This window comes from Ovis aries, chromosome X (assembly GCF_016772045.2).
Source record: "Ovis aries strain OAR_USU_Benz2616 breed Rambouillet chromosome X, ARS-UI_Ramb_v3.0, whole genome shotgun sequence".
Lineage (NCBI taxonomy): Eukaryota > Metazoa > Chordata > Mammalia > Artiodactyla > Bovidae > Ovis > Ovis aries.
Window position 1 is genome coordinate 83,532,591 of NC_056080.1, and position 15,157 is coordinate 83,547,747.

Below are 15,157 nucleotides of genomic sequence, written 5' to 3' on the forward strand. Positions count from 1 at the left end.
ATTTCTTTACTTTCTCCTTCCATTTGGTTGCTGTTGTTATTTATTCTACTTTGTTTTCATAGCCCTTATCATCATTTGTAGAGAGCCATTATTTGTTTATCTTATCTATAAGCTTGTCAACACTTTTGCTCACCATTCCTTCTTGTGTCTTCCTGCTGGTTTCATTTTCAACTACATGAAAAATTATTTTAGCAGTTCCTTTCCTAAGGATTCATTCAATCATTTTTTAATTCAAAAATATTTATAGATCAGCTACTATAGATCAGGTAGGGTTTTAGGTGCTAGGGATATAGCAGTGAACTAAATAAAGTCTCTGTTCTTGTGCAGCATCCAGGCTAGTGGAATGAAAGAAAGAGCAAGCAAATGAAAGTACATTTTTTTCAGAGCTATCTGACAAAATAATGCATGAAAAAACATAATGCATAGTACGGGGAAGAGGAATTACTCTTTATGATAGGATGGTCAAACAATACTTCTCTGATATAGAGATTTCTGAAAGAAGCCTGAATTCTGGAGTGACCCAGCCATGAGAAAAAATGTATTTTATTTACCTAAACTCATCTTTATTTTGAAAGCACTCTTACATGTTAATCTAGTTGGTTATACAATTCTTTTGACTTCTATCAAAAGAAGAAGTCAAATTGTCACCTCTTTATAGATAATATGCCTATTCTATCTTGTTATTTTTAAGATCTCCTCTTTGGTATTTTTCAAATTCATTGTGTATTGGCTTGGATATATTTTATTATACTAAGCTCACAACTGATTGAGTTTTTTTTTTATTAGTAAATGTATTCATTTTAATTAGAGGCTAACTACTTTACAACATTGTAGTGGTTTTGCCATATGTTGTCAGGATCAGCCACGGGTGTACATGTGTTCCCCATCCTGAAGCCCCCCCCCCACCTGCCTCCCAATCCCATCCCTCTAGGTCATCCCAGTACACCAGCCCCAAGCACCCTGTACCATGCATAGAACCTGGACTGGCGATCCATTTCACATATGATAATAAACATGTTTCAGTGCCATTCTCTGAAATCATCCCACCCTCCCCCTCTCCCACAGAGTCCAAAAGACGGTTCTATACATCTGTGTCTCTTTTGCTGTCTTGCATATAGGGTTATCATTACTATCTTTCTAAATTCCATATATATGCGTTAGTATACTGTATTGGTATTTTTCTTTCTGGCTTACTTCACTCTGTATAATAGGCTCCAGGTCCATCCACCTCATTAGAACTGATGCAAATGTATTCTTTTTAATGGCCGAGTAATATTCCATGGTATATATGTACCACAGCTTTCTTATCCATTCATCTAATGATGGACATCTAGGTTGCTTCCATGTTCTGGCTATTATAAACAGTGCTGTGATGAACATTGGGGTACACGTGTCTCTTTCAATTCTGGGTTCCTTGGTATGTATGCCCAGCAGTGGGACTGCTGGGTCATATGGCAGTTCTATTTCCAGTTTTTTAAGGAATCTCCACACTGTTCTCTATAGTGGCTGTACTAGTTTGCATTCCCACCAACAGTGTAAAAGGGTTTCCTTTTCTCCACACCCTCTCCAGCATTTATTGCTTGTAGACTTTTGGATAGCAGCCATTCTGACTGGTGTGAGATGGTACCTCATTGTGGTTTTGATTTGCATTTCTCTGATAATGAGTGATGTTAAGCATCTTTTCATGTGTTTGTTAGCCATCTGTGTGTCTTCTTTGGAGAAATGTCTGTTTAGTTCTTAGGCCCAGTTTTTGATTGGGTCATTTATTTTTCTCAAACTGAGCTGCAGGTGTTGCTTGTATATTTTTGAAATTAATTCTTTGTCAGTTGGTTTGTTTGCTATTATTTTCTCCCATCTGAAGGCTGTCTTTTCACCTTGCTTAAAGTTTCCTTCATTGTGTGAAAGCTTTTAATTTTAATTAGATTCCATTTGTTTATTTTTGCTTTTATTTCCATTACTCTGAGAGCTGGGTCGTAGAGAATCCTGCTTTGATTTATGATGGAGAGTGTTTTGCCTAGTTTTCCTCTAGGAGTTTTACATTTTCAGGTCTTACGTTTAGATCTTTAATCTATGTTGAGTTTATTTTTGTGTATGTTGTTAGAACGTGTTCTAGTTTCATTCTTTTACCAATGGTTGACCAGTTTTCCCAGCACCACTTGTTAAAGTGATTATCTTTTCTCCATTGTATATTCTTGCCTCCTTTGTCAAAGATAAGGTATCCATAGGTGCATGGATTTATCTCTGGGCATTCTATTTTGTTCCATTGATCTATATTTCTGTCTTTGTGCCAGTACCATACTGTCTTGATGACTATAGCTCAGTAGTAGAGCCTGAAATCAGGCAGGTTGATTCCTCCAGTTCCATTCTTCTTTCTCAACATTGCTTTGGCTATTCGAGGTTTTTTTGTATTTTCATACAAATTGTGAAATTATTTGTTCTAGTTCTGTGAAACGGAGAAGGCAATGGCAACCCACTCCAGTACTCTTGCCTGGAAAATCTCATGGACAGAGGAGCCGGGTAGGCTGCAGTCCATGGGGTTGCAAAGAGTCGGACATGACTGAGTGACTTCACTTTCACTTTTCAATTTCATGCGTTGGAGAAGGAAATGGCAATCCACTCCAGTGTTCTTGCCTGGAGAATCCCAGAGACGGCAGAGCCTGGTGGGCTGCTGTCTATGGGGTTGCACAGAGTTGGACACGACTGAAGTGACTTACCATCAGCAACAGCATCAGTTCTGTGAAAAATACCTTTGGTAGCTTGATAGGGATTACATTGAATCTATAGATTGCTTTGGGTTGTATACTCATTTTCACTATACTGATTCTTTCAATCCATGAACATGGTATATTTCTCCATCTATTTGTGTCCTCTTTGATTTCCTTCATCAGTGTTTTATAGTTTTCTATATATACGTCTTTTGTTTCTTTAGGTAGATATATTCCTGGGTATTTTATTCTTTTTGTTGTAATGGTGAATGGGCTTGCTTCCTTAATTTCTCTTTCTGTTTTCTCATTGTTAGTGTATAGGAATGCAAGGGATTTCTGTTTGTTGATTTTATATCCTGCAACTTTACTATATTCATTGATTAGCTCTAGTAATTTTCTGGTGGAGTCTTTAGGGTTTTTTATGTAGAGAATCATGTCATCTGCAAGCAGTGAGAGTTCTACTTCTTCATTTCCAATCTGGATTCCTTTTCTTTCTTTTTCTGCTCTGATTACTGTGGCCAAAACTTCCAAAATTATGTTGAATAGTAGTGGTTAGAGTGGGCACCCTTGTCTTGTTCCTGACTTGAAGGGAAATGGTTTCAATTTTTCACCATTGAGGGTAATGTTTGCTGTTGGTTTGTGATATATAGCTTTTATTATGTTGTTGCATGTTCCTTCTATTCCTGCTTTCTGGAGGGTCTTTATCATAAATGGATGTTGAATTTTGTCAAAGGCTTTCTCTGCACCTATTGAGATAATCATATGGTTTTATCTTTCAATTTGTTAATGTGGTGTATTACGTTGATTGACTTGTGGATATTGAAGAATCCTTGCATCCCTGGGATAAAGCCCACTTGGTCATGATGTATGATCTTTTTAATGTGTTGTTGGATTCTGTTTGCTAGAATTTTGTTAAGGATTTTTGCATCTATGTTCATCAGTGATATTGGCCTGTAGTTTTCTTTTTTTGTGGCATCTTTGTCAGGTTTTGGTATTAGGCTGATGGTGGCCTCATACGATGATTTTGCAAGTTTACCTTCCTCTGCAATTTTCCAGAAGAGTTTGAGTAGGATAGGTGATAGCTCTTCTCTAAATTTTTGGTAGATTTCAGCTGTGAAGCTGTCTGGTCTGGAGCTTTTGTTTGCTGAAAGATTTCTGATTATATGCTTGTGATGGGTCTGTTAAGATTTTCTATTTCTTCCTGGTTCAGTTTTGGAAAGTTGTACTTTTCTAAGAATTTGTCCATTTCTTCCATGTTGTCCATTTTATTGGCATATAATTGCTGATAGTGAATCTGTTGTGATTTCTCCATTTTCATTTCTAATTTTGTTGATTTGTTTCTTTACCCTTTGTTTCTTGATGAGTCTGGCTAATGGTTTGTCAATTTTATTTATCTTCTCAAAGAACCAGCTTTTAGCTTTGTTGATTTTTGCTATGGTCTCTTTTGTTTCTTTTGCATATATTTCTGCCCTAATTTTTAAGATTTCCTTCCTTCTGCTAACCCTGGGGTTCTTCATTTCTTCCTTTTCTAGTTGCTTTAGGTGTAGAGTTAGTTTTTTTGTTTGTTTGTTTGTTTGTTTTTTTACTTTTTTCTTGTTCCTTGAGGTAAGCCTGTATTGCTATGAACCTTCCCCTTAACACTGCTTTTACAGTGTCCCATTGGTTTTGGATTGTTGTGTTTTCATTTTCATTCATTTCTATATTTTGATTTCTTTTTTGATTTCTTCTGTGATTTGTTGGTTATTCAGCAGCATGTTGTTCAGCCTCCATATGTTGGAAGTTTTAATAGTTTTTCTCCCGTAACTGACATCTAATCTTACTGCTTTGTGGTTAGAAAAGATGCTTGGAATGATTTTAATTTTTTGAATTTACCAAGGCCAGATTTATGGCCCAGGATGTTATCTATCCTGGAGAAGGTTCCATGTACACTTGAGAAAAAGGTGAAATTCATTGTTTTGGGGTGCAATGTCCTATAGATATCAATTGGGTCTAACTGGTTTATTGTATCATTTAAAGTTTGTGTTTCCTTGTTAATTTTCTGTTTAGTTGATCTATCCATAGGTGTGAGTGGGGTATTAATGTCTCCCACTATTATTGTGTTATTGTTAATTTCCCCTTTCATACTTGTTAGCATTTGCCTTACATATTGCAGTGCTCCCATGTTGGGTGCATATATATTTATAGTTTAATATCTTCTTCTTGGATTGATCCTTTGATCATTATGTAGTGTCCTTCTCTGTCTCTTTTCACAGCCTTTATTTTAAAGTCTGTTTATCTGATATGAGTATTGCTACTCTTGCTTTCTTTTGGTCTCTATTTGCATGGAATATCTTTTTCCAGCCCTTCACTTTCAGTCTGTATGTGTCCCTTGTTTTGAGGTGGGTCTCTTGTAGACAACATATATAAGGGTCTTGTTTTTGTATCCATTCAGCCAGTCTTTGTCTTTTGGTTGGGGCATTCTTCCCATTTACAATTAAAGTAATTACTGATAAGTATGATCCCATTGCCATTTACTTTGTTGTTTTGGGTTCAAGTTTATACACCCTTTCTGTGTTTCCTTTCCAGGGAAAATCCTTTAGCATTTGTTGGAGAGCTGGTTTGGTGGTGCTGAATTCTCTCAGCTTTTCCTTGTCTGTAAAGCTTTTGATTTCTCCTTCATATTTGAATGAGATCCTTGCTGAGTACAGTAATCTGGTTGTAGGTTTTTCTCTTTCATCACTTTAAGTATGTCCTGCCATTCCCTTCTGGCCTGAAAAGTTTCTATTGAAAGATCTGCTATTATCCTTAGGGAATCCCCTTGTGTGTTACTTGTTGTTTTTCCCTTACTGCTTTTAATATTTGTTCTTTGTGTTTGATCTTTGTTAATTTGATTTATGTGTCTCTGGGTGTTTTGCCTTGGGTTTATCCTGTTTGGGACTCTCTGGGTTTCTTGGACTTGGGTGACTATTTCCTTCCCCATTTTAAGGAAGTTTTCAACTATTTTCTCCTCAAGTATTTTCTCATGGTTTTTCTTTTTGTCTTCTTCTGGGACTCCTATGATTTGAATGTTGGCCACTAACATTGTCCCAGAGGTCTCTGAGGTTGTCCTCATTTCTTTTAATTCTTTTTTCCTCTCTGATTCATTTATTTCTACCATTCTATATTCTACCTCACTTATCCTATCTTCTGCCTTTGTTATTCTACTGTTGGTTCCCTCCAGAGTGTTTCTGATCTCATTTATTGCATTACTCATTATATATTGACTCTTTTTTATTTCTTCTAGGTCCTTGTTAAACATTTCTTTCATCTTCTCAATCCTTGTCTCCAGGCTATTTATCTGTGACTCCAATTTGTTTTCAAGATTTTAGATCATTTTCGCTATCATTATCCTGAGTTCTTTTTCATGTAGATTCCCAATCTCTTCCTCTTTTATTTGGTTTGGTGGGCATTTATCCTGTTCCTTTACCTGCTGAGTATTCTCTGCCTTTTCATCTTGTTTATATTGCTGTGTTTGGGGTGGCCTTTCCATATTCTGGAATTTTGTGGTTCCTCTTTACTGTGGAGGTTCCTCACTGTGGGTAAGATTGGATGGGTGGTTTGTCAAGGTTTCCTGGTTAGGGAAGCTTGTGTAAGTGTTCTGGTGGGTGGAGCTGGATTTCTTCTTTCTGGAGTGCAGTGAAGTGTCCAGTAGTGAGTTTTGAGATGTCAGTGGGTTTGGTGTGACTTTGGGTTATCTGTATATTGAAGCTCAGGGCTATGTTCCTGTGTTGCTGGAGAATTTGCATGGTATGTCTTGCTCTGGAACTTGTTGGCCCTTGGGTGGTGCTTTGTTTCAGTGTAGGTATGGAGGCTTTTGAATGAGCTCCTGTCGATTAATGTTTCCTGTAGTCAAGAGTTCTCTGGTGTTCTCAGGATTTGGACTTAAGCCCCCTGCCTCTGGATTTCAGTCTTATTCTTACAGTAGCCTCAAGACTTCTCCATCTTTATAGCACTGATAATAAAACATCTAGGTTAATGATGAAAAGTTCCTCCACAATGAGGGACACCTGAAGAGGTTCACAGGCTTACATGGAGAAAAGAAGAGGTTGGAGGGAGATAGATGTGACCAGGAGGAGAAGATGGGGAATCAAAAGGGGAGAGAGCAAGCCAGCCAGTAATCAGTTCCCTATGGGCTCTCCACAGTCTGGACCCCTCAGAGATTTTCATGGAGTTACACAGGAAAGAGAAGACGGAGGAAGGAGACAGAGGTCACCAGGGGGAGAAAAGGGGGAATCAAATGGAGAGAGACAGATTCAGCCAGTAGTCAGTTCGCTAAGTGTTCTCCACAGCCCGGAACACAGAAAGAGATTCACAGAGTTGGGTAGAGAGGAGAAGGAGGAGGGAGGAGACAGAGGTGACCTGGCAGAGAAAAAAGAGAGTCAAAAGGGGAAGAGAACATTCAAGCCAGTAATCACACTCCCAAGTAAAAATGGGTACTGAAGATTGGGTTCTTAATGGTACAAAATTGATAACAAATACCCAAAAGCAAAAAATAAAAATCTAGAGTAGAGGTTAGACTCTCAAAATTAAAATATTAAAAAAAGAAAACAAAGTCACAACAATTATAAAACATATATATGAAGTTTGCTTTAAAAATAGGGTCTTTATTTTTCAAGGTAATAGTTGATTATAAAAATGAAAATTAAAGGAGTAATAGAGGACTTAAAATTTTAAAAAAATTAAAAATGATAATAGTAAAACTATATCTAGGAATTTCTCTGGAGCTGTTGCAGACAGTGTGGGGTCAGTTCAGTTTCAGATAGTTCCTTGATCTGGCTTATACTTCTCAAAATCTATAGGCCCCTTCCAATGTAGTCGGTGCTAACTACAGGGTTTTAATCTGTTGCACCTGTCACTTCCAATGTGGTTCCCTCTGTTTTTTTTAGCTTCTTCTGTTTGCTGATCTCTTCAGTGTTTAATTTCAACCCTGACAAAAGGGGGTGAAGGTGGTCACTTATTTAGTCTCACTAGAGTACATCATGAGAAACGGTGGGCTGGAAGAAGCACAAGCTGGAATCAAGATTGCCAGGAGAAATATAAATATCCTCAGATATGCAGATGACACCACCCTTATGGCAGAAAGTGAAGAGGAGCTGAAAAGACTCTTGATGAAAGTGAAAGAGGAGAGTGAAAAAGTTGGCTTAAAGCTCAACATTCAGAAAACGAAGATCATGGCATCTGGTCCCATCACTTCATGGCAAATAGAGAAACAGTAGAAACAGTGTCAGACTTTATTTTGAGGGGGGCTCCAAAATCACTGCAGATGGTGATTGCAGCCATGAAATTAAAAGACGCTTACTCTTTGGAAGGAAAGTTATGACCAACCTAGATAGCATGTGAAAAAGCAGAGACATTACTTTGCCAACAAAGGTCTGTCTAGTTAAGGCTATGGTTTTTCCAGTGGTCATGTATGGATGTGAGAGTTGGACTGTGAAGAAAGCTGAGTGCCAAAGAATTGATGCTTTTGAACTGTGGTGTTGGAGAAGACTCTTGAGAGTCCCTTGGACTGCAAGGAGATCCAACCAGTCCATTCTAAAGGAGATCAGTCCTGGGTATTCATTGGAAGGAATGATGCTAAAGCTGAAACTCCAATACTTTGGCCACCTCATGTGAAGAGGTGACTCATTGGAAAAGACTGATGCTGGGAGTTATTGGGGGGCAGGAGGAGAAGGGGACAACAGAGGATGAGATGGCTGAATGGCATCACTGACTCAATGGACATGAGTCTGAGTAAACTCCGGGAGTTGGTGATGGACAGGGAGGCCTGGCATGCTGTGATTCACGGGGTTGCAAAGAGTCAGACACGACTGAGCGACTGAACTGAACTGAATTGAACTGAACTGTTCTCTCTTGTGGTGGGGAGGGAGGAACAATGCAAACAAATATCCCTGGCTTGTGTGAGGAGTGCTTGCAGTGTTTCAGCCGCACTGGGTTTGCCCCTGCTCATGGCATGTGTGCTTTCATGGTCTACACTTCTCAGGCTCTAGTTTGCTCTCCTGGAAAGTGTCTGAGGCGGGCCCTGGGTTCTGTGCACTTTCCAGGTCTAAGCAGCTCATGTTCAGGTTCTTGAGTACTTCCCAAAGGCACAGACTAGGTTGGGCCTGCGTTTTGTGCCCTTCCCCAGTCCGAGCAGCTGAGGTGACCGGGTGCTTGGTGAGCAGTCACTCCCAGGTGGGTGGTGCATCTGATCGCCTCCCCTGTCCCAGCTGCTCAGTTTTCTGGGTGTACAACAGGCGCACCTTCTCAGGTGTGCCGTGTGTCTCTTCTGGGGAGCTGATCTCTGGCTGCAACTGTCCCGGCAATGTCAACCATCCACAATCCCAAGAACTCTTGGTTAGCAACGGAACCTGTTTGCAGTTTGGTAAAAGATGCCTCTTTGGGTCTGCGATTGTCCTTTCCTGGCTCTGGCTGCCCCCCACCTGCTTGTCTCTGGTGGAGGATGAGCAGGTCTGCAGCCTGCTAGCTCTCCTCTGGTATTCGCTCAGTCCTTTGGTCTGTGAGCAGCCCTAGCAGTGCCTCAGATTAGGGCTTTTCGCAGGATAGTTCTCTCTCTCTCTGGCTATCCCACAGTTTGGGGTGCTTTCTCAGGTTGCTACTGCTGCTGCTAAGTCACTTCAGTTGTGTCCGACTCTGTGCAACCCCATAGACGGCAGCCCACCAGGCTCCCCTATCCCTGGGCAAGAATACTGGAGTGGGATGCCATTTCCTTCTCCAATGCATGAAAGTGAAAAGTGAAAGTCAAGTTGCTCAGTCGTGTCCGACTCTTAGCGACCCCATGGACTGCAGCCTACCAGGCTCCTCTATCCATGGGATTTTCCAGGCAAGAGTACTGGAGTGGGGTGCCATTGCCTTCTCCTATCTCAGGTTAGTTCCCTCAAATTGCCCTCAGGGCATTCCAGCTGGTCCTTACCCTAAGCAATGCAGCCAGCACCTCCCTGTTCATCCCCTACTTGCTGGTGGTGGCTGTGAGCACTGGGAGTTGCTGTTATGTAATCTGTGGGATTTATTTATTTATTTATTTATTTATTTATTTTTCCTCCTGGTTATGTTGCCCTCTGAGATTCTAAGATTCCCCACAGACCCGCCAGTGAGTGTTTCCTGGTGTTTGGAAATTTCTCTTTTAAGACTCCCTTCCCGGGATACATCTCCTCCCTACTTCTTTTGTCTCTTTATCTTTTATATTTTGTCCTACCTCCTTTCTAAGACAATGGGCTGCATTTCTGGGTGCCCAATGTCCTCTGCCAGCATTCAGAAGTTGTTTTGTGGAATTTGCTCAGTGTTCAAATGTTCTTTCAATGAATTTGTGGGGGAGAAAATTGTCTCCCTGTCTTATTCCTCCACCGTCTTAAGACTGCCCCCGATTAAGGTTCTCGAAACTAAGGTACTTACACTAATATTTCAACAATTCCGAGAAATTTTCATCCATTAGTATTTTATTGTTCCCTCATTTTCTCTATTCTCTAACTTTCAGTTCAGTTCAGTTCAGTCGCTCAATCGTGTCTGACTCTTTGCGACCCCATGGACTACAGCACGCCAGGCTTCCCTATCCATCACCAACTCCTGGAGTTTACCCAAACTCATGTCCATAACTTCAGAACTTTGTTAGAAATATACACTGAAAAAGTTTTCTTTGTGTGTATTTTCCAGTTCACTAATCTCTGTTCAATAATATCTAATCTTCTATATAACATATCCATTGACTTTTTATTTTTGTTTCACAGAACATTTACTTCAAATAGATCTTTTTAAAATCATTTTTTCTCATTCCTACCCCATAATGTTTTGATCTTTTCTCATATTCTCAATCTCTCCCTTGATACTTTTATCATTTTAATATATTCAGTAGTTCCTTTATAATATATATTTTATTTTGTTATGTGAGGTTCTTGTGAAGTAAAAGTTGATCAGTTGTGTCCGACTCTTTGCAGCCCCATGGACTATACTACAGAGCATGGAATTCTCCAGGCCAGAATCTGGAGTGGGTAGCCATTCCCTTATCCAGGGCATCTTCCCAACCCAGGAATCGAACCAAGGTCACCTGCATCGTAGGCAGATTCTTTACCAGCTGAGCCACCACGGAAGCCCAAGAATACTGGAGTGGGTAGCCTGTCCCTTCTCCAGTGGATCTTTCTGATCCAGGAATTGAACCAGGTCTCCTGCATTGCAGGTAGATTCTTTACCCACTGAGCTATCAGGGAAGCCCTCATATGTGAGGTTCTTGAGGGGTGAGCTATATATTGTATTGGCTGACTCTTGCTTATGACCATTTCCTTAGGTGTTTTGTTGTTGTGAATTGCATACTTTTTTTAAGCAAGCATTTATTTATGGCTATGTCCCTCTAGAGTGTTTGCTTTTGTAAGTCAGTCTAGGGGTATCCCCATCCTGAGACCTATTTTTATGTTAATTTCTCAGCTTGTAAGACCCAAACCATGTGTACCTTTAAATATTTAGCTCAGATTAAATTTGAAGTTTCTAAATCTCAGTAGAAATGCTTCCCCTTACCCCTTCTCCATTTCATAATTCATGCTTGGATAAGTTTCCTTTCTTCATTTACATGCTGTGGATTGGTTTTGTCTAGTTCATTTTATTTAATTCACCCTTATGCTGAGGGGCTTCTCTTGTGCCTTAGCTGGTAAAGAATCTGCCTGCAATGCAGGAGACCTGGGTTCAGTCCCTGGGTTGGGAAGATCCCCTGGGGAGGGGAAAGGCTACCCACTCCAGTATTCTGGCCTAGATAATTCCAAGGACTATACTGTCCATTGGGGTTGCAAAGAGTCAGACATGACTGAGCGACTTTCACTTCACTTCACTATGCTGAGGTCAGAGCCCTTCAGGGTGCTGGTTTTGTGTGGGAATCTAATTCCAGTTTTAAAACTGGCATAGTCTTGGCTTACACCTGTCATTCTGATATAATTATTGATAAAGCCTCCTCTCACTCTCAAAAATGTTCCAGTTTAGATAATAGATTATATAATATCTTAATCCTTAAGCAGGGGTGTTCTTAGTGTTCTGCTACTGCTAAGTTGCTTCAGTCGTGTCCGACTCTGTGCAACTCCATAGACGACAGCCCACCAGGCTCCTCTGTCCCTGGGATTCTCCAGGCAAGAATACTGGAGTGGTTTGCCATTTTCTTCTCCAATGCATACATGCATGCTAAGTTGCTTCAGTCATGTACGATTCTGTGCGACCCCATAGATGGCAGCCCACCAGGCTCCACTGTCTACAGGATTCTCTAGGCAAGAATACTGGAGTGGGTTGCTATTTCCTTCTCCTCTTAGCATTCTAGAGAAGGAGAAAAGCCAGACTGGCTAATTTGTGGAGGTACAAGTGGTTGGAGAAAATAAGGGCCAGTTTATGAAGTACTTTCTAGGTAAGGGAAAGGTTTTGGTATTTATTCCAAATATAATTGGAAGCCACTGAGGGGGGCTCCCCTAGTGGCTCAGTGGTAAAGAATCCTCATATAATGCAGGAGATGCAGGTTCGATCCCTGGGTTGAGAAGATCCCCTGGAGAAGGAAATGGCAACCCACTTCAGTATTCTTGCCTGGAAAATACCATGGACAAAAGAACCTGGAAGGCTACAGTCCAAGAAGTCGCAAAAGAGTTGAATACGACTTAGTGACTCAAAAACAACATATTTTAAGCAGCTTCTGACTGCCTTGTTTTACCTGACTACCTAGATGTGTCCCCTATCCCTTGTGTAGTTTAGTGGCCAAAGATTTGGGCAGAGTTTGTACTCACAATTTCAGACTTCCCTTTGAATGGTTTTGGTTTTTTCTCAAGGCTTCCCCCTGAATTTTCAGTTCTTTTGTCAAATTTGAGCTCTTTCTTCTGAGGTATATTAAGCCAATAATTTTTCTGATTTCTGCCAAATGCACAAACATCACCCACCACACATTTGTCATCTTTCATTTACTGGAGGATTCCCCTATTGTTTCTGTCTGCCTTTTTTCCAGAGCCTCAGAGTTTTGGGATTTATACTGGGGTTTGAGTTCCCATCCCCTCAGTGACTCTCTTGCTTCCAGGATTCCTACCCCCTAAGAATCCAGATGGTTATCCACTTTGAGCCATTAAGGCTGTGATATTGGACATAGAAATTCTAGGTTTGGGAGACCACCTTTAGAAAAGAAAGCCACAAACACAATTTTAACCTGTTGCTGTTGCTATCTTTCAAGAGTAAACTTTCTTCAAGTTTTTGTCTGCTTTCAGTCATTTCTCATTGGTTTCAAATTGTCTATCTATCTATAAGTTTTGGTTCAAATTTTATGATTAATAACTACAAGAAGATATGTCCAAATGATTTAGTCTGCTGTTACTAATACCAGTAATGTTTATTGTTATTTGAATTTGTATTTAGATGAATGGCAATTTAAAAAAAAAGTTTATTAACAATTTCTGTTTCATGAATTTTTCTGTTCATGTCATTTACCCATTTTTCTATTTGTGTGTTTGTTTTTTCCTTATCTGTAAGAGTGTTTTACTTATTGAAGATAAGATATTAACTCATTAGATACACTGTTAGTTTGAGAATCAAATGAAATGGTTTTTAAAATTTAAGGTTTTAGTTTTATGGCAGTTGTTATATTGGCTTTTGATGTTTATATGGGATCATATAGTAGAAGAGACAAGGTTAGGAGTTTGCTCTTATTAGAGATGCCACTGCGTAGAGAAGGGAGCTCTTGCCTTTTCATAAGGCAAAGTCTAGTATTCAGATTGTATGATGTGCAGGGCAGCATTGGCAGTGATCTTCCTAAGTGAAATCTTCTCGGACATATTATTTATGTACTTATTGATTACCATGACATTATTTCTCAATCATAGTCATTTGTCCTACTTGCCAGTAACTACTGTCAATAGATTGCTGCTTCTCTGCATCAGAGGAAATACTGCAAAGTAGTTAATATTTGCTAAGGGCACTGTGGATCCTCACCAGAACTCTGCTGAAATGTTGTTTTCTCTTTTTGTCCTTAGGAGTACACCATTGATGTATTTTTTCGACAAACATGGCATGATGAAAGACTGAAATTTGATGGACCCATGAAGATCCTTCCACTGAATAATCTCTTGGCTAGTAAGATCTGGACCCCTGACACCTTCTTCCACAATGGCAAGAAATCAGTGGCCCATAACATGACCACACCTAACAAGCTGCTCAGACTGGTGGACAATGGAACCCTCCTCTACACGATGAGGTCAGAGACTGCCCGGCTCATCTAAAGTATCATGGGGGTAGGACCAGGGTTGAAAGCAAACTTACAAATTAGAAATGCACATAGAGGCATATATTTCCTAACATAGCTACAGGTATGTGCACTTACAGACCTGATATTATATATACACATATAAATACAGAGTTGGCTAACAAGCACATGAAAAACTGCTCATCATCACTCACTAATTATCAGAGAAATGCAAATCAAAACCACAATGAGGTATCATCTCATACTGATCAGAATGGCTATCATTAAAAAGCCTATAAATTAATAAATTCTGGAAAGGGTGTGGAGGAAAGAGAACCCTCCTACACTGTTAGTGGATATGTATATAGGACAGCTACTATGGAGAGCTGTATGGAGGTTCCTTAAAAAAACTGAACATAGAGCTACCATATGACCCAGCAATCCCACTCCTAGGCACATACCTGGACAAAACTATAATTTGAAAAGATACACGCACCCCTATGTTTATAGCAGCACCATTTACAATAGCCAAAACATGGAAACAACACGTGTCCATTAATAGATGATTGCTTTAAGAAGATGTGATACACACACACACAATGGAGTATTACTCAGCCATAAAAATATAATGAAGTACTGCCATTTTCAACAGCATGGATGGACCTAGAAAATATACTAAGTGAAGTAAGTCAGACAGAGAAAGATAAATATTCTATACTATCACTTATATGTGGAATCTAAAAAATAATACAAAGGAATCTCTATACAAAACAGAAATAGACTCACAGACATAGAAAACAAACTTATGTTTACCAAAAAGGTTGAAATGGAGGTGAAAGGGATAAATAAGGAGTTTGTATTTGAGATTAACAGATACACACTACTATATATAAAGTAGATTAAAAAAAAACAAGGACTTATTGTTACAGCATGAGAGACTATACTCAATACTTATATTAATGGAAAGTAATCTGAAATTATATATATATATATATATATATATATATATATATAACTGATCACTGTATTGTACACTTGAAACTAACACAATATTGCAAATCAACTCTATTTCAATGAAAAATAGAGAATTGTCCATATGAACATTTTCAGACACACAGAGATATACTTTCACAGTGTATAAATGTTTATGTGTACTCAGAGACATGTACTACACAGGTGTATACATAGTTAAAGTGAAAGTGAAGTGAAAATGGAAGTTTCTCAGTATGTCCGACTCTTTGTGACCCCATGGACT

General features: G+C 39.4%; 1 protein-coding gene across 2 annotated transcripts in view; it reads left to right on the top strand.

Annotated features, from left to right (window-relative positions):
* GABRA3 (gamma-aminobutyric acid type A receptor subunit alpha3) overlaps positions 1–15,157 on the top strand; it is a 243,706-nt gene that overhangs the window by 156,841 nt on the left and 71,708 nt on the right. For both annotated transcript variants that reach the window (XM_042241792.1, XM_004022275.5), the window contains one exon: positions 13,694–13,914. In XM_042241792.1, the coding sequence (XP_042097726.1) occupies positions 13,694–13,914 (221 nt within the window). The remainder of the gene's footprint in view (positions 1–13,693; positions 13,915–15,157) is intronic.